The following is an 18,753-nucleotide window of genomic DNA, read 5'->3' as shown; positions in this document are numbered from 1 at the left end:
AAATAGGATCCCCAATCAGAGACAAAGACAAACAGCTACCTCAGATTGGGAACCAATTCAGGCCACCATAGACCTATATATACCTAGACAAACCAAAACCCCATAGATGTACAAAAAACCCAGGCCACCATAGACCTATATATACCTAGACAAACCAAAACCCCATAGATGTACAAAAAACCCAAGACAAGATAAAAACACACATACCACCCTCGTCACACCCTGACCTAACCAAAATAATAAAGAAAACAACGATAACTAAGGTCAGGGCATGACACCACGTTAATTCTCCTAACCTGCCACATTAATTCTCCTAACCTGCTATGTTAGTTATCCTGACCTGCCACGTTAATCATCCTGACCTGCTAAATGAGTTATCCTAACCTATCATGATAATTATACTAACCTGCTACGTTTATTCTCCTAACCTGCCATGTTAATTATCTTAACCTGCCTAACTGGTTCAGCTAAAATGCTACAAGGAAGCAGGAAGTAGCCACGCAAAACGGTCTTGAGTTGCAACAAGATCTCCCCAATTGGCTGTTAGGTTTCGACTTGACACACCCTCCACCCACTTGTTTCGCAACGCCCACTTTCAGACACTCCACATATACAGTTACCCCATAGTAGAGAATGGTGGAGACCTCTAGTGGCCACCATGTTTCCACCATTTTAAAGTGGTCAAAGTTTTCAACTGGGTCGGGATTCCTATGGGTTGTAGCCACTGAGGTATAATAACCGGAGACTGCATCCAAGATGTCCAACAGTTGTTTTCAAGCTTATCTACTCACATTTGCATATGCCGATTCGTGGACCGTCAATGTCCGAGTTGCATCCGATTTATATGAACCAACATTACATGCGCAGTAGCACTCAATGTGCACCGGGAGCATCAGCGACATCATCAGGTCATCCAAAAACATGGTAGACATTAGATGAATATAAACATTTTATATCTTCGTTGTGAGTGATGAAAAACAAAATTGTCCTCGGCGACAATTATTTGAGTAATTCAATAGATGTTTTGTGCACAATGGTGATTACTAAAAAGTCTTACGATGAATTTTCTAGTCTGATTTCTCTATGTGGCCGTCTAAGGAAATTGTCTTTCTGGGCCGGGCATCAGTTAAACTGCAGTACCGAAGCAAACCTGTAGGAGAAGTCGAAACCATGCTTCTGGGCCGGAACACTGGGCCCTTGGTTGTAGCCTCATGCCCCTACGCTTCGAACACACCGACTGTGATATTGTGTTTCGATTTTCCAGAAGTACATTCATTTCCAATGGAACGCTGCGTTTGCCTTACAGCATTGCGTTGCAGAGGAAGTTGCAGTGCGTTCTGTGTGGTCGAACGTATGCATCAAATTGTATGTGTAGACTTGACAGAAAGTAGCAAAATGTGAATGTTGAATTTTTGTTGCACACATATCCAGTAAAAAAAAAAAAAATGGTGATTACATAATAAAAACAGTTTGACTGGAGAATTTCTTTACATTTTTTTATTCATTTATTTGCCAAGGATATTTATTCGATGACATCCACAAATTAATTGTGAGAGACTATAATATAATTTCCCTCAAATGCAGTTTTGGAGCGAAATGCAATAATACATAGTCAAGATAGCAGAGTAGGCTCTTTCAACAATGAGACCAACGTTGTAGAAAGTTGTCTTGATCGCGCTGTTGAGCCGTGACCAGCCCCGCCGAAAGCGCAGGTCTGTGTGGTTCCAGAGACGATTCAAGTCCCGAAAGCAGGCAGGGGAGTTCCACCGTCTCATTCAAGAGCTACGAATGTTTGGAGAGGAATTCCGAAGTTACTTTCGTCTGGACCGAAGCCAGTTCGATCACCTGCTCCAGATGATTGGAGCCAGCATCGCCCGGATGGATACCAACTACCCGGAGTCCATCAGCCCAGTTGAACTCTTGGCGATTTGTCTCCGGTAAACTACATTCTAGTACATTTTTAAAGCTTTTGATACCATAATTGATTGATACATTGTTTCTATGTGCAACCTAGCTAGCTAAAGGGCTCTCTAGTTAATAGTTCCTATTTGATATCAGATGTACTTTTACAGAATGTTCATTAGGATTATAACTTTCCCAAAGTTGGTTTATAATCCTTTTTTAATTATACAATGTCACCAAATGAAAAGAAAGTTGAGGTGCCTTCTGCCCTGATGAAGGTAGGCTAGTCTTCTCCAGAACGCATTGTTGTTCAAGACAGTTACAGTCATTCATTACATTCTTATTGGACTCACATATACTCTTAGAGAAAAAGGTTCCAAAAGTGTCCTTCTGCTTTCCCCATAGGATAACCATTTTTGGTTCCAGGTATAACCCTTTGGGGAAAATGTTATACATGGAACCCAATAGGGTTCTACTTGGAACCAAAAGGGGTACTACCTGGAACCAAAAAGGGATCTCCTATGGGGACAACCGGAGAACCCTTTTAAGTAGATAGTACCATTCTTTCTAAGAGTAGAGTTGGCCTGGGCTACAGTTTATTGATATAGTCGTAGACTGAATTGTACTGTTTCAAGGCATTGTTAATGATGGTTGATGAGTATTACAATCTAATTAGTAGAGCATAATAAACAGTAATGAGGTAGAGTATGAGTAGATAGAATATGTGGGTGGAATTCAAGTTACACACAATATTGATAATTCTTTTGAATTATATTTTAGATTCTTGGCGACAGGGGACTCCTACAGGACCATAGGATTCATCTTCCGAGTTGGACGGTCCACGGTGGCAGGCATTGTCCCCTCTGTGGCACAAGCCATTTGGGACTGTCTGGTTGGTGAATACATGCCTGTCCCCAAGGAGGAAGACTGGAGGGCCATCGCTGCCGAGTTCCTGGAGAGGTGGAATTTCCCCAACTGTCTTGGCTCCATTGACGGGAAACATGTAGTAATCCAGGCTCCACCGTGCTCAGGTTCGCAATTCTACAACTACAAGAGTACATATTCAGTTGTACTCTTGGCTGTAGTAGATGCCATCTACTGTTTCCACTTTGTCGATGTTGGTGCTTACGGGAAGGGAAGTGATAGCGGGACCCTCCGGGACTCTGCCTTTGGCCAGGCACTTCAGGATGGCACCCTGGAGATTCCACCACCTGCATCACTCCCTGGAGCTGAAGACCTGGGACCTGTTCCCCACGTCTTCGTCGGAGACGAGGGCTTCCCTTTAAGACCCAACCTCATGAGGCCCTACGCTGGACGCCAGCTGCCATTGCCAAAGCCTGTAAGGATCTTTAAGAAACGATTGTCCAGGGCAAGGTTAGTTGTTGAATGTACCTTTGGGATTCTGGCAGCCCGGTGGAGAATGTATTGGAGAGTGCTTGGTCTCAGCACCTCAAATGTCGATGATCACATCGACAGCGTTATTGCATTGTGGTTCACCAGAAGTACATTCATTTCCAATGGAACGCTGCGTTTGCCTTGCAGCATTGAGTTGCAGAGGAAGTTGCAGTGCGTTCTGTGTGGTGCATATGTAACAGTTGTTAAAATACTTTGTGAATTTCAACAGGTTCATATATTAATATAGCATGTTGATTTGTTATTATGCATGCCTGTGTAACAGTATAGCTTCCGTCCCTCTCCTCGCCCCAACCTGGGCTCGAACCAGGGACCCTCTGCACACATCAACCACAGTCACTCACGAAGCATCGTTACCCATCGTGCCACAAAAGCTGCGGCCCTTGCAGAGCAAGGGGAACAACTACTTCGAGGTCTCAGAGCAGGTGACGTCACCGACTGAAACACTATTAGCGCGCACCACCGCTAACTAGCTAGCCATTTCACATCGGCCACACCTGCATCCTGGGAAATAGGGGAGCGCATACTTACCTTTTGCCCTGTGTGCTTGTGCTCAAATCATTTTAATGAACTTGGAGAGTTAGGCACACTTTTTCTGTCATGTTCAGGAAAGTTAGATTCCTTTAAGTACAGAGTCATGAATAATGTTGTATATTTAGAGTTTACTCATAAGTGGATGGTATTGTAAAGATGCTATTGTAATTGTACTTGTTAGGATGATATTAACATTCTGAATTCAACATGTGGTTACTAGCTAGCTAAGATACTGTATGTGTTATTGTAGCTATTGTGTATTGTGTGTCTATGTTGTAGAGAGAAGCGACGATTGGCAGAACATATTTGTTCTCTACAAATGTTTTGCCTTTTCTTTTGGATGCAGATATGTGGTTTTATCTACAGTGAGGGGAAAAAGTATTTGATCCCCTGCAGATTTTGTATGTTTGCCCACTGACAAAGAAATGATCCGTCTATAGTTTTAATGGTAGGTTTATTTGAACAGTGAGGTGTGACAGAATAACAAAAAAATCCAGAAAAACTAGTGTCAAAAATGTTATAAATTGATTTGCATTTTAATGAGGGAAATAAGTATTTGATCCCTTCTCAATCAGAAACATTTCTGGCTCCCAAGTGTCTTTTATACAGGTAACGAGCTGAGATTAGGATCAAATAATTTTTTCCCTCACTGTATGTAAAATGAGCGTTGTGTTGATCCATTATAAGGAGAGGCTGTTCTCACTTTTGTATTTTAAAATAATCGATGCACTTGGAGAGAGGCAAAGTTTGGCAGAACATTTGTGCTCTACAAATGTTTTGTCTATTCTTTTGGATGCAGGAGAGTGAACTCTGATACATTAAAGCAACCTGATCTCTGAAGTCCACGGCTTTAGTCTTAATCAATCACACACAACGCTGTCACAGACTTATAATGGCACAGACGTAAGGATGAGTCCTCTATCTATCTATTTAAATTACCCATATTTGGGCCATGGCTAGAATGGATCCAGATTTTGTCAAATTAACTCAAAAGTTGAAATGTTTTTTATTTGATCTAAACCTTTCCCTAATTTAATTTTTACTTATCTTAACCTGATATGTTAATTCTCATAAACTGCTACGAACCGACAACTCTGACTCATCGATCCACCTACAACACTCGCTAGGTATGCAGCATCGTCTGGATGTGTGCAACACAAATTCAACATTCAACTTCTGCTACAGCTTGACAGAAATTGTAGCAGAAAGTGTATGTTGAAATGTTGATGCACACATGTCCAAATGATGCCGCCTGAGAACCATTTTGCACAAAATACTGTAGGTGTGACCTAGGCGTGACGTTAATTTTACGAAAGCTGCAACCTTTCTAGCCATGATCGTAAATTTCTACCTGTTCACCACTAATTAGGGCCCCCTGTGAATCATGGACCATAATTATGGTTCCTATTCTGTCACGGACTGTAACGATAATCTTCTTTGGCAAGAGGAAGATGGACCTTGCTGTGGATACTCCAAAGAGAATAATCTATTGACGCAAACACATGGCGTCAAGACCGTCCATGTGACCGAGCGTCGTTGGATATTTCAAGAAACAGGACCAGCCAGCTGTCATTATTAGCGACAGGCGAGCGAGTTAAGCGTTAAAACTGAATGTAAACATGGTGACCGAGAGGTGAACGAAACAGCAACATGGTCTTCGAAAGCGTGGTGGTAGATGTCCTAAACAGGTTTTTAGGGGATTACGTTGTAAACCTTGACAGCTCACAACTCAAGCTCGGGATTTGGGGAGGTAACGATTATGTGTTACGGTTAGCTTCCTTGCTAGCCACCCTAGCTAGTTAGCTAAACGTCAGTTCAGAAACCTGCAGCTGTCACTGTCATGATTGTTGTCTTAGATGTTAGCAATAGACAATGCTGCTGTGCTTGTTTGCTGATGGCAGGTTTACTAGCTACTACAGTACTTACTTATTTGTTAGCAAGGTTTTGTAGTCAACTGGCTAGCTACAGTATATTAGTTTGCTAGCTAGCTGTTACGCCAGCTAGCTAGCTAAATTGGCTAACGTTAGCTGGAATCTGCCAGCTAACCTAAGTTAGTTAGATAGCTACACTGTTTACACAAAAGTATGTGGACACCCCTTAAAATGAGTGGATTCGGCTATTTTAGCCACACCCTTTGACAGGTGTATAAAATCGAGCACACAACTATGCAATCTACATAGACATATACGTTGGCAGTAGAATGGCCTTACTGAAGAGCTCAGTGACTTTCAACGTGGAACCGTCATAGGATACCACCTTACCAACAAGTCAGTTGGTCAAATTTTTGCCCTGCTAGAGCTGCCCCAGTCAACTGTAAGTGCTGTAATTGTGAAGGGTAAATGTCTCGGAGCAACAATCAAATGTTATTTGTCACATACACATGGTTAGCAGATGTTAATGCGAGGGTAGCGAAATTCTTGTGCTTCAAGTCCTGACCGCAGTAATATCTAACAAGTAATCTAACAATTCCACAACACCTACCTAATACACACAAATATAAGGGATGGAATAAGAATATATGGATGAGCGGCATAGGCCTGATAGTATAAAATACAGTATATACATATGAGATGAGTAATGAAAGATATGTAAACATTTTATTAAAGTGGCAATAATAAATCACGATGACCGGTTGGTGACCATTGGCCATAGCAGTATCTAGGCATATTTCATTTTAGAAAGATATGATACTTGGAGAAAATGTATTGAAGGTCCAAGGTCTGACATCTTGCCAACAGACGAAGCACAAAATTGTCTACTGAGATGCGGCCTCTGTGAAGACGATCTGGGCACATGATAACATACTGCACAGCTGGCTAATATTTGCTTTTAATGGAAAATGTACAGTGGAATTAGGCTAAGTTATTTGTCAGCTTAGGCTAGGCCATATGTTTCCAACATCAGGTTACTATGCATTTTATTAGTGAAGTACGCTGAGTGTACAAAACATTAAACACCTTCCTAATATTGAGTTGCACGGAGCATGGACTCGACAAGGTGTCGAAAGCGTTCCACAGGGATGCTGGCCCATGTTGATTCCAATGCTTCCCACAGTTGTGTCAAGTTGGCAGGATGTTCATTGGGTAGTGGACCATTCTTGATACACACATGAAACTGTTGAGCATTTACATTTTTTATTTATTTTTAAACAGCGTAGCGCTTCTTCACACAAACCGGTGTGCCTGGCACCTACTACCATATCATGTTCAGCGGCACTTAAATATTTTCTTTCCCGTTCGCCCTCTGAATGACACACATGCACAATCCATGTCTCAATTGTCTTAAGGCTTAACAATCCTTCTATAACCGGTCTCCTCCCATTCATGTACACTGATTTGAAGTGGATTTAACAAGTGACATCAATAAGGGATCATAGCTTTTACCTGTCATGGAAAGAGCAGGTGTTCATAATGTTTTGTACACTGTGTATATTCATGTATCAGTGCTTATTGAGTCATTTTGAAGGTCAACTGCCTCTTAGAATAAACTTATCTGGTTTTAAGCAGCCAATGTGGCATTAGTATAAGTCAAACATTCATTATAGTGTCAACTTTGACTGCAAAGTGTAAATAGGATCATTTTGGTCAGTCAGTCACTTCCAAAACTGAGTTACTGGAGGTTTGGGTATGGATTACGATGGCGCACACTAACAAAAGAGAGAGTGCAATCAGCACAGCTGCTTATCAGCTGTGTGAGCTCTAGCCAATCATAAGTCAGAACCTCCAGACAGTGAGACAGATCTCAAATCAAATTTTATTTGTCACATACACATGGTTAGCAGATGTTAATGCGAGTGTGGCGAAATGACCATTATGCAGCGCCTCAGACTTGTTTACATAAGACAACAAGTCGCCTATGTTAAAATAACCCTTGGCCTTAGCCCTTTGAGTGGCTACTTATGTGTTTGATAGTGTCAATCACTTGAGTCTGCCACTTTTTTTGAATTGAGACGATCATTGACAAGTTGTCCCAACTGCAACTTTTTAATTTTCCAAAACACATTCGCGACCTGTTTTGTAACATGATTCCCTATGAAACACTGCCAGACAGATACGCACTCTGGTAATAGTGAGAAAGTTGTACAAAACAACACTGAAGTACACACATGGCCAGTGACTTGATAAGCTGTGGCCTGACTGCTCAATGTGCCTGCTAGCTACTACCTGCTAGCTCCATTGACAAACACAGAGTTGGAATTTACCTAGCTAGCAAGTGGTTTGGGGCACTGATAATCGTGTAGCTTGTGCTTTATTTACGATAGATTGACAGCTTGCAGATAATTAAGTTGTAGATATGTTATTATTCTAAGAATTCAGTCCTGAGCGCACAGCCAGACTTTCCCGACTCAATAGACTGTATGCAGTTTTTCATGGAAATGTTTTAACTTGAGAAATACTGTCCCAAGTAACTTAGCTAGATGTAAAATTGCGCGACTACGACCTCCTCGGCAAAAACGTTGGTGAATGACATGTTTCTCGATTTATCTTGACAATTTTAAGGAAGCAAATTTTTTGAGGAAGTGGCTGTTGTTGCTACGGTGACTCAGGAGGGGCAAACAACAGTACCTGCCAGGGTATGATATGCAAACATAACACACCTACATCAAACCACACCCCCCCAAGAATTAGACAACTCTCGTTAGGCTTCAGTCATAGCCGCTAGCATTAGCGAGTAATCTTCAAAACGAGGCCAAATCAGGAAGTGCAGTCGCCCTTTAAACAAATATTTTTTTTCTTTTTTTCTAGGTGATGCAGTGCTCAGAAATCTTGAAATAAAGGAAAATGCCTTGGTATGTTTGACATGAATGGCTAGGCCTACTACTAAACGTATCAGTGGTTAAATGCTAATTATGTAGGTAGATTCACATTGTATTGTGCTGCATATTTTTGTTCTTGTTTCAGAGTCAACTTGACATTCCTTTTAAAGTAAGAGCAGGGCATATAGGTAAGATTGGTCTGACTCTCAACTCAACACCTACCATTACCATACATTCACTATTATAATTCCTCTCTTTCTTTCTCACTCTTCAACCTTTTTCCTATTAACTGTGTGTGTGTGTGTGTGTGTGTGTGGATCTGTCAGGACGCTTGGAGTTGAAGATTCCATGGAAGAATCTGTACACCCAGTCAGTGGAAGCCACACTGGATGGAGTCTACCTACTCATCGTGCCCACAGCCAGTAAGAAACCTAGCTGTAGTGTGTGTGTGTGTGTGTGTGTGTGTGTGTGTTATTTTTCTTAATGTTTGAGTGTTTCAGGTATAAAGTATGATGCAGAGAAGGAGGAGAAACAGCTCCAGGAGGCTCGTCAGAGGGAGCTGCAGAGGATCGAAGAGACCAAACAGAAAGCAGCAGAGCAAGGTCAGAGTTCATGTGTCTGTCTTCGAGTCATGCTTTCATTACATCTTCAAACCGCTCTTAAATAGATGGTATAATGTCATTGAGTTGCAGGGCTGGCATCGGGCTAAAACAGACTCAGGACTGTGACCTGAATGCATGTACAATGTTATGTGTTATTTGGTGCCACAGAAAACCCCGCACTTGAGAAGCAGGACACCTTTGTGGAGAAACTTGTGACGCAGGTGATCAAGAACCTTCAAGTGAAGATCTCCAACATCCACGTCCGCTATGAGGATGATGTGTGTATTTGACCCAGTGTGCTACAGTTGTATTACATATTTTTAAATGAGTGTATTATTTCATTACTCTACGCTTCTCTCACTCTCTCAGGTCACCAACCCCAATTGCCCCTTTTCATTTGGAGTGTCACTGCAGAACCTCAGCCTTCAGGTAATGCGTGAGGCCCCTACCTCGTGAAATCGGTCATTCATTGGAGATTGGAGATGATATTGCAGTGGTTCAATTTAGTTAAGGTCTGGATGTGGGATATGATATCTTTGTTGTGGTCAGGTTTATGATCTGTTTCTGGTCTGACCCTGAATCCATACCACGTCACGTCTCAACCCCATAACTGTGACCCCCACAGACAGCAGATGAGAATTGGATGCCTTGTCTCCTGGATGAGAAAGCCAAGCTGTTTTTCAAGGTAGTCAGTCCACAGCAATTGATATACTGTACAAGTTTTATGACACTGTTCAATTATGACACTGTTCTACTGTCTACAGCATTCTAAGCTGTTTTCTGTTCTGCTTTTTCCTCTCCTCAGCTTGTCCAGTTGGACAATCTCTTTGCTTACTGGAATGTGAACTCGATGCTGTACTCCAATCACATGCCAGATGAGGCCCTGGTGAGTCACAGTGCCATCATTCAGTGCCGTCGCGGAGCGGCGGGTCCCTTAAGTGAGAGTGATTATGTCTATCAATGACGTCTAACGAGGCATCTCTTCCTGTCTGTCACATTTCCACAGAGATGCCTCCAGGACAGCATCCCGGGGGGTTCCACTCCCATGAACCACGATTTCAGTGAGTGTCACCCAGTCAATATAAGGGTGTGACATCATTCACGTCTGGATCAGAGTCTTGATAGTCATGTTGTCACATCACCTGATACAGAGAATAAAATCTCAGTCAATATAGTCATTGGAGTTTTTATCGTAATTGAATCTTCTCATTACAATGGCCCACGGTGGAATTGTTGACTAATTCTGTACCATATTAATAACCTTATTTCCCTGTTCATTGCTGGCAGTTTTTCGTCCGATAACGGCCGATGCGAAGTTGCGCATGAACCCCCGGTCAGATGTGGACTTCTCCTCTCCCAAGGTGGACCTGGTGGTCAACCTAAGAGAGGTGGCCGTGGAGCTCAACAGACCACAGGTGATGGAGGGAGATATGAGAAAGATTAAACATTTTAATCGAGCAAAAGAGAACAGGAAAGTACCATAAAAATCATTTAAGTCTGCAGCCAGATTTAATTTGGAACATTTCTTCAACAATGTGCATAGTAAGGAGGATGACTATTATTTAACCACAGTAAAGTAAACTGATGCATGCCATTCACACAATCAGAACTCGCGTTGGATTATATACCATCCCGTCTATTTGAAATGTTAGTTGTTTTTTCCCAAAGATCTGTGCGCTCTTGCATGATGAGCGTTGCCCAGAGTTAGAATTTCGACACATTTTTAAAGTCACTGTCAGTTTGTTTTCCGCCTCTGTGCTTCTCGATGACCCCTGAACTCTCACCCCTTCCTTCTCTCCAGTACATCAGCATTCTGGAGCTCCTGGGATCAGTGGATATGATGTCACGCAACCTGCCCTACAGGAAATACCGGCCGCAAGTCCACGTGCACACCAACGCCTATCTATGGTCAGCTCTCACACTTTTTCTTACAATTCTTTCCTCTACTAAAAAATTGTCACACCGACAAAAATGTTGGTTATTGTTGCTGTTTAGACGGTGAATGAGTGAATGCATTTGATTGATTGTTTCATGCCATCCAGTATAAGATACATTTCCTTCAATCGATTTGAGCTATCGTGATGTACACGTGCTGGTTCTGTTGTGACTGTCACTGCTTGTGTATGTCATCTAGGTGGCAGTATGTGATCACAGGCATCATGGAGGTGGACGTGAAGCCGCGGCTGCACATGTGGTCGTGGCAGCACATCCGCTGCCACCGGCAGACAGTCAAGCAGTACAGAGAGCTCTACAAGGCCAAGATCACCAGCAAGAAGCCCACTGAGAAGCAGCTCAGGGAGCTGGAGGTGTGTAGAGATCAGGGCGATGTTCATTAGGTACCAAATGGAAGACAATGAACTGAAACAGGGAGAGACTACCTGGGCATTAAGAAACACTCATTAACATTTTCAGTCCTGAAAAGTTTTCTGTTGCGTTCCCTAATGAGTGCAACCCAGACCTGAGTTCAAATAGTATTTGTTTTCTATTAAAAACTTGAGCAGTGCTTGATTGAGCCTGCCTGTCTGTAAAAGGACCAATGGCATAGTCCTCAAAGTGCAAACCCTGCCCATCTGGCACACCAGCCAGGCTCAATCAAGTGTTCAAACTATTTGAAAGGAAACAAAATGCTATTTGAACCCAGGTGTGGTGGAGATTGAGAAGGGCCTAGTCCTCATGCTCTGAGTTGCATTCCCAGTCTACTCTGCTGCATTGATTGATGATGGACATTAAAGGTATGCTCAGCGACATGACGTAGATGCAGAAAGTACACCGCATAGTGGTCAATTTCCTCAACAACTAACGCTCTTCTCCACTGTTTTGGTCCCCTAGCTACCAAGCTGTAACAGTGTGAAGCGAACCTGTGCACACAGATACTGTGTGCACAGAGCGAAGTCTTGCATCTTGCTCATCTCAGTATCTGCGGTGCTGCTCGTGGCAACGTCATTTTGCTGAGTCTACTTTTTTAAGTAATTGATGGATTCCCATAATGGTCAGGGAACTGTTTTAATGGACTAGACGATCCGTCTTTCTTGCCGTGTGCCCAGGAGCCTGAGCGGACTCTGGATATTTTTAACATCACTCTGGCCAGGCAGCAAGCTGAGATGGAGGTACGGATTGAGCAATCTGTTGAATTATCCCTAATGAACTATCCGTCTTCTCTGTATGTACTGTACTCAGTTTTGTCTGTCTACTAACTAATTTGTTCAAAATGGCAGAAAAGCGTGACTGAAATGACCCTGCTCAGTCACACTGCTGTAGCGTAACCACCAGTGCAACACGTGGTCACAGTGGAACTAAGTGGTTCTAGCTAGTGGTTGAGGCTGAAGTGTTATGTATAAACTGTGACTGGCGCTGGTCGGTCTTTCCAGGCAAGCAAAGCGGGGCTGCGTATCTTCCGTCCGGGGGTGAAGGTGGAGGAGGAGGAATCTCAGGGCTGGTTGGGCTGGATGTGGTCCGGCTGGTCAGGAGACTGTGGCGACGAGGCCAAGGAGGTCAAGACCGGAGGTGAGATCGCCCCCGTAGCCAATCGCCATGCTCCATTTTGTACATACAGTGCCTTGAGAAAGTATTAACACCCCATGACTTTTTCCACAATTATTTACAGCCTGAATTAAAAATTGATACATTTTATATTTATTTTTTTCCTACACACAATACCTCATAATGTCAGAGTGGAATTATGTTTTTTTTTTTTATTATTACAAAATGAAAAGCTGGAAGATCTTGAGTCAGTAAGTATTCAACCCTGTTGTTATGTCAAGCCGTTCAGCAGTAAAAATGTGCGTAACAAGTTGCATGTAGTCACTCTGTGTGCAGTAATAGTGTTGAACATGATTTCTGTACCCCGCACATCTCTGTACCCCACACATACAATTATCTGTAAGGTCCCTCAGTCGAGCAGTGAATTTCAAACACACATTCTACCGTAAAGACCAGGGAGGTTTTCCAATACCTCACACCTATTGGTAGATGAAAAAATAAATAAATAAAAGCAGACATTGAATATCCCTTTGAGCATGATGAAGTTATTAATTACGCTTTGTATGGTGTATCAATGCACCCAGTCACTACAAAGATACAGGCGTCTTTCCTAACCTAGTTGCCAGAGAGCAAGGAAACCGGTCAGGGATTTCATCATGAGGCCAATGGTAACTTTAAAACAGTTAGAGTTTAATGGATGTGAAAGGAGAAAACTGAGGATGGATCAAAAACATTGCTGTTACTCCTAATACTACCCTAATTGACAGAGTGAAAATAAGGAAGCCTTTACAGAATACAAATATTCCACAACATGCATCCTGTTTGCAACAAGGCACCAAAATAATACTGCAAATAATGTGGCAAACAATTAGCTTTTTGTCCTGAATACAAATTGTTATGTTTGGGGCAAATCCAATACAACATATTACTGAGTACCACTCCCCCATGTTTTCAAGCATGGTGGTGGCTGCATCATGTTATAGGTATGCTTGTAATCATTAAGGATGGGAGTTTTTCAGGATAAAAAAGAAACGTAAAATGTCGTTGTCTGCTTTCCACCAGACACTGGGAGATTAATTCACCTTTCAGCAGGACAATAACCTAAACACAAGGCCAAATCTACACTGGAGTTGCTCACCAAGAAGACAGTGAATGTTCCTGATTGGCCGCATTAGTTTTTACTTAAATCTATGGCAAGACCTGAAAATGGTTGACTAGCTATGATCAACAACCAATTGGACAGAGCTTGAAGAATTCTGAAAAGGATAACGGGCAAATGTTGCACAATCCAGGTGTGGAAAGCTCTTAGACTTACCCAGAAAGACTCACAGCTGTATTCACCGCTAAAGGTGCTTCTACAAAGTATTGACTCAGGGGTGTGAACACAGTACTTATGTAAATTTAGATATTTTTGTTTTTCATTTTCATAAAATAAAAATATGTTTTCACTTTGTCATTATGGGATATTGTGTGTAGATGAGTGAGAGAAGAAAAATCCATTTAATCCATCTTGAATTCAGGCTGTAACAAAACAAATCAATTTAATCCATTTTGAATTCAGGCTGTAACAAAACAAATTGGAATAAATCAAGGGGTCGGAAATACATTCCGAATCCGCCCCCTATGATAATGCAAAGACCACCAGGCCAATCAGTCAGCTGGTCATCAGTGTGTCATGAGCATGCCAATGCGCTGCAGTTACTATTTTTGATGAACAGTGTTCTTCAACCCTGGTCCTGGGGAACCATTGGGTGTGTAACTAGGGCTGACACGATTACCGTGTAACCGACCGTTATCGACGAAGACGGTCATGAAAATAAGATAACCGTTAAACGGAATCTAGTGGATTAGTTGAGTCAATGGTGTTGATGTTGGGCTGGAGGTAAAAACCTGCAGACCCTGTGAGTCTCCAGAACCAGGATGAAAGAACACTGGACAAAAATAATTCCAATTGGACATTTAACCTGTCCTGTGCCACCCTTATGAAGTATTGAATCACGTTGATGACAAGGTTCTCAAGATGATGGTTTATGACCAAAGATGTTCATGTATGTCTGTAGCGTTTCCACCGGCATTTCTCGCATCATTTATTTTACAGACACAAAAGGAGAGCGCGAACAAATGATCTGTCGGCATTTTCTGAACTTCCTGTTTCTATCACAGGTGTCGTGATTATACTTTTTTTCCTTCTCCGTACGATATGACTTCACTCGCATATAAAATGTGGATGGGAATGTGGTTGACTTTGATTTAACCGTGCACTTGGAACCGCATTTTGCACTCTACCTTTTTGTGAAGTTGATTTGAAGTATTCTGGATAAGGTCCTCCTGATGTTTTTAATGCTGCTATTGTAAATCATAAGACACATTTCCACATCGCATGGAGAATGAATTATTATTTTTTTCCCTCAGCTTTCGACGAGCTTATGACTTCTGCTGAGAAGGCCAAACTCTACACCGCCATCGGCTACAGTGAGATAGCTGTCAATCATAACCTGCCAAAGAACGTGAGTTGCGACCTGTATATTCCCACACACTGTAGGGCTGTATCACAATCCCTGCCGTCCTCCAAAAGAGAGGGAGATAATCCAGGACACTATTCAGTCTCCCTTTTCTCTCTGGTCTTGTTTGTGCAGTTTGAGGATATGAAGATTAATTTCCACATGGAGAGGATGTCTGTCTCAATGAAAGACAACAAGGACCAGAATGAAATCCTCAAACTCACAGTTGAAGATCTGAAATCCATGCTGACCCAGAGGCCCGGAGCACAAGCCATTAAGTAAGTACAGTATGCCCTCTGGGGTGTGTTCCCTAAGTTGAAACATTCAGAACGTTGCAGATAGATATTAATAGACCTGACATGATGCCCAATTCTACTTGACATACCGGTAACGTTTAACGCTTCTGAACAAACCCTGTATTTAAATGCTTTTCCCCTTCCTTCTCTGCTCTGTTTTAGTGCCTTTATCAATGGGATGCACTATAGTTGGCATTTTATTTTTTATTTTTTTTGTGCCACCATTTTGCGATTCTCAGTTTGTCTATATTTTCTCTCTGCGTTTCTTTCTTCCCCCCTCTCTCGCTCTTCCTCGGTCTCAACTCTCTCCCCACTTCTTTCTGCCCTTGGTTCTGATGCGGTTTTTCCTCTCAGGCTGTCGGCCCAGCTCAGTCTGTTTGAGGTGACAGGACTAGCCAGTAACCGGCCGGCACCCACATTGCTGTCGTCAAGGAAGGCTGCCACGGTAACGGGGACGCCCTTGTTGGACATCCTGTTTGAGACCAACCCTCTGGATGAGAGCGCTGATCAGCGGCTCCGCGTCGAGTCCCAGCCTCTGGAGATCATCTATGATGCTGTGAGTGTGTTTGTTTGTGCGTTTTTGTGTGTGTGTCCTGTGCACATAATTGTATTCCTGTCGTTCCTCGGTTCAATCAGGCATGTTAGAACAAAAGTCTGCACCACCTGTTTTTGTGTGAGTGTGTAACAACATGGATACCTGTCTCCCTCTCCGGGCAGGTGACGGTAAACAGCATGTCTGCGTTCTTCTCGCCGCCTGATGACCTCCAGCTGGACGATCTGACCAACGCCACTCTCATGAAGCTGGAGCAGTTCCGAGACCGCACCTCCACAGGTCAGAGCCCCGCCTCTAGCTCTGACTGACAGGCCACACTCGCACTCCTGGCCTGTCACAAGAAACCACGGCACTGATAGATTTTTTTGACGTGTGCCGCAGACCCAAACAGAGATCTATTCTAATTTGACTTTCTATGGACATTTTACTCTGAATCATCAGACAGGATACAAGCCTTTGACCTCAACCTCCACCCCATACTTCCTCCTGGCACGCCTCCCTCCCGTTTCGTATCCATATGTAAGAACATGTTGAAGTATGCCCTCCGTTCTATGTCGTTGTCTGCAGGACTGATGTACGTGATTGAGACCCAGAAGGTTCTGGATCTGAACGTCAACCTCATGGCCTCCTACGTAATCGTTCCCCAAACCGGCTTCCACGACTCCACCCAGAACCTCATGCTATTGGACCTGGGCCACTTCAAAGTAAGTCACTTCAACGTGCTCAGTGCGAGTGGTTGGTTCGGACTTGAGTGATTTGAGAGACGATGTATTGAGAAGTTGAGAATTATGATCCAACACACTTTGTCTTTTTTCTTCTTCTTGTGAGTCACTAAATTCACCTGGAAAATGGGACAGTAGAGGTAACACACTAACAGTTGTCTTCAACACAATTTGACCACAGAGAAGGATCCACTTGCCTGACTGTTTTAATTGACTTGCCCCAGGCAACCGTTAATGTCAATCCCTGCCTTATGAACAGGACTCTTCACCCAGGTGTTATGGCATTGTCTTGTGTTATCAGGTGTCTAGTCTGAGCAGAGAGGGGCTGCCACAGCTCTCTGTAGGGAGAAGTACTATAGAGGACATTATGTCCCGGGCCTACGACAGCTTCGACGTCCAGCTCAGCAGCCTTCAGTTCCTCTACAGCAAACCAGGTACGCACGCCGACGGACGCAGGCACACACACGCAAACTCGCGTATGGAGACACACACAATTATCGGAAAGTTTGCTGCCCAAATTGTAATGTGACGCAACTACGCAGGGAATACCTTTTGTGTAGCTTATTGTGTCCTTGCGTTGGGTGATTAGGTAGACTATAAATGAGGCTTAACGGCGCCAGTGGTTGTTGTGTGTTTTAGATGGGGACTGGAAGAAAGCCCGTAAGCTGAGGCAGTCGGCCCTCCACATCCTGGAGCCTGTCGACGTCAAGGTGGTGTTCAGCAGAGCCATGGTGGTCACAGATTCCCGCATGCCCAAGTAAGAGGGAAAGGTGGGGGTGCGGGTTGGTGTGATGGACAGTCAGCCACTGTGTAATGGTGTTTGTCAAATAGCTGGTCAGATGAATGATATGAATAAAGTGTGTGTGTGTGTCAGGTTTAAAATCTCCGGGGAGCTGCCCCTCCTGTCTCTGAGGATCTCTGATGATAAGGTACGGGGCGTGCTGGAGCTGATCGACAGCATCCCGCTGCCAGAGAGCAGGCCGGCCCCGCGCAGCACCAACGCTCACTCAACATCCAAGGTGCTAACTCTACTGGGCCTCTCTATCTCTGCCTGTCTGTAGGTCGACTCTGTCTGTAGGTCGACTCTGTCTGTAGGTCGACTCTGTCTGTAGGTCGACTCTGTGTGTTGTGTTTGTGTGTAGATAGACAAGCCGATAGAAATCTATGTGCGGCGTGTAATCTCTGCTTGTGTTCATGACGCAGGCTTTAAAGCAGTCGTACACCCCTCAGCTAACCCCCAGGAAACCAACCATGGCTGAACTGCGCAACTCCCTAATATGGGAATCAGGTGAGAGACACGTGCACACACACACACACACACACACACACACACAGCCCTGTGTACACATTACAAATGGATTATGTACTTTAATACGCATACACACAGTGTGGCAATTACGCGTGTGTGTGTGTGTGCAGGCTCAGAGGAGGACCTGTTCTACGATGCTCCCAGCTCTCCTATAGGAGACCGTCCGTTCTTCCCTGACAACATGCCCAGCCCCTTGCAGCGCTCCGACTCAGTCAAGAGGAGAGGTCTGGTCAAGAAAGACCCCAAGAAGAACATGACCGAGTTCCTCATGACATTTGAGATCAGCAAAGTATGGTTAAAACTCATCTACATCTGTGTGTGTGTGAGACAGAGAGTACCTAAACACTTCATTTAGTTGCGTTCTCTGATTGCTAGTATAGGAGCGCCTGTGTGTGCGTGCATGAATTTCAACCTCCTCTCCCTTCTTCTTCTGCTGTCTAGCTGTCCGTTCAGCTGTGTCGTCTCTCTGGAGGCGAGGAGGTCACAGTGTTGCACCTGGACATCGAGGGGCTGGGCACCGAGCTGAAGCTACGTACCTTCGACATGACATCCTACACGTTCCTACGAGAGATCTGCCTGGAGTGCCCCGAGTACATGGGTCAGTGAGGGATTGGCTGGTAGAGCTGTCAACTGAGGCAGAAGTTCACAATCGGGGGAAAATATTTGTGATCTAATTTTGGACACA

The 18,753-nt window shown here is 43.6% G+C and overlaps 3 protein-coding genes across 9 annotated transcripts in view; 2 read left to right on the top strand and 1 right to left on the bottom strand.

The window, feature by feature from the left end:
• LOC110535786 (protein prune homolog 2) overlaps positions 1-849 on the bottom strand; it is a 76,084-nt gene extending 75,235 nt beyond the window's left edge. The window contains exon 1 of the mRNA XM_036935599.1: positions 792-849. The gene's annotated coding sequence lies outside the window, so the exon portion shown is untranslated. The remainder of the gene's footprint in view (positions 1-791) is intronic.
• A 786-nt stretch (positions 850-1,635) lies between these two features.
• Positions 1,636-3,645, top strand: LOC118937448 (protein ALP1-like). Its single transcript, XM_036936619.1, has 2 exons — positions 1,636-1,937; positions 2,683-3,645. The coding sequence occupies exons 1-2, from the start codon at positions 1,789-1,791 to the stop codon at positions 3,542-3,544; spliced, it is 1,011 nt and encodes a 336-aa protein (XP_036792514.1). The 5' UTR covers positions 1,636-1,788; the 3' UTR covers positions 3,545-3,645.
• A 1,579-nt stretch (positions 3,646-5,224) lies between these two features.
• Positions 5,225-18,753, top strand: part of LOC110535782 (vacuolar protein sorting-associated protein 13A) — a 59,346-nt gene continuing 45,817 nt past the window's right edge. For all 7 annotated transcript variants that reach the window (XM_036935596.1, XM_036935592.1, XM_036935591.1 and 4 more), the window contains exons 1-26: positions 5,225-5,599; positions 8,595-8,638; positions 8,751-8,793; positions 8,932-9,027; positions 9,106-9,207; positions 9,376-9,485; positions 9,577-9,636; positions 9,833-9,892; positions 10,013-10,093; positions 10,214-10,268; positions 10,495-10,622; positions 11,009-11,115; positions 11,342-11,513; positions 12,252-12,314; positions 12,576-12,711; positions 15,100-15,194; positions 15,324-15,466; positions 15,839-16,040; positions 16,202-16,316; positions 16,605-16,741; positions 17,061-17,193; positions 17,399-17,516; positions 17,634-17,778; positions 17,963-18,047; positions 18,179-18,357; positions 18,510-18,666. In XM_036935596.1, coding sequence (XP_036791491.1) covers positions 5,500-5,599; positions 8,595-8,638; positions 8,751-8,793; positions 8,932-9,027; positions 9,106-9,207; positions 9,376-9,485; positions 9,577-9,636; positions 9,833-9,892; positions 10,013-10,093; positions 10,214-10,268; positions 10,495-10,622; positions 11,009-11,115; positions 11,342-11,513; positions 12,252-12,314; positions 12,576-12,711; positions 15,100-15,194; positions 15,324-15,466; positions 15,839-16,040; positions 16,202-16,316; positions 16,605-16,741; positions 17,061-17,193; positions 17,399-17,516; positions 17,634-17,778; positions 17,963-18,047; positions 18,179-18,357; positions 18,510-18,666 — 2,866 coding nt within the window. In that variant the 5' untranslated portion in view covers positions 5,225-5,499. The remainder of the gene's footprint in view (positions 5,600-8,594; positions 8,639-8,750; positions 8,794-8,931; positions 9,028-9,105; positions 9,208-9,375; positions 9,486-9,576; positions 9,637-9,832; positions 9,893-10,012; positions 10,094-10,213; positions 10,269-10,494; positions 10,623-11,008; positions 11,116-11,341; positions 11,514-12,251; positions 12,315-12,575; positions 12,712-15,099; positions 15,195-15,323; positions 15,467-15,838; positions 16,041-16,201; positions 16,317-16,604; positions 16,742-17,060; positions 17,194-17,398; positions 17,517-17,633; positions 17,779-17,962; positions 18,048-18,178; positions 18,358-18,509; positions 18,667-18,753) is intronic.

This window comes from Oncorhynchus mykiss, chromosome 11, assembly GCF_013265735.2.
Source record: "Oncorhynchus mykiss isolate Arlee chromosome 11, USDA_OmykA_1.1, whole genome shotgun sequence".
Classification (NCBI taxonomy): Eukaryota; Metazoa; Chordata; class Actinopteri; order Salmoniformes; family Salmonidae; genus Oncorhynchus; species Oncorhynchus mykiss.
This window is presented reverse-complemented; position numbering and strand designations above follow the sequence as displayed.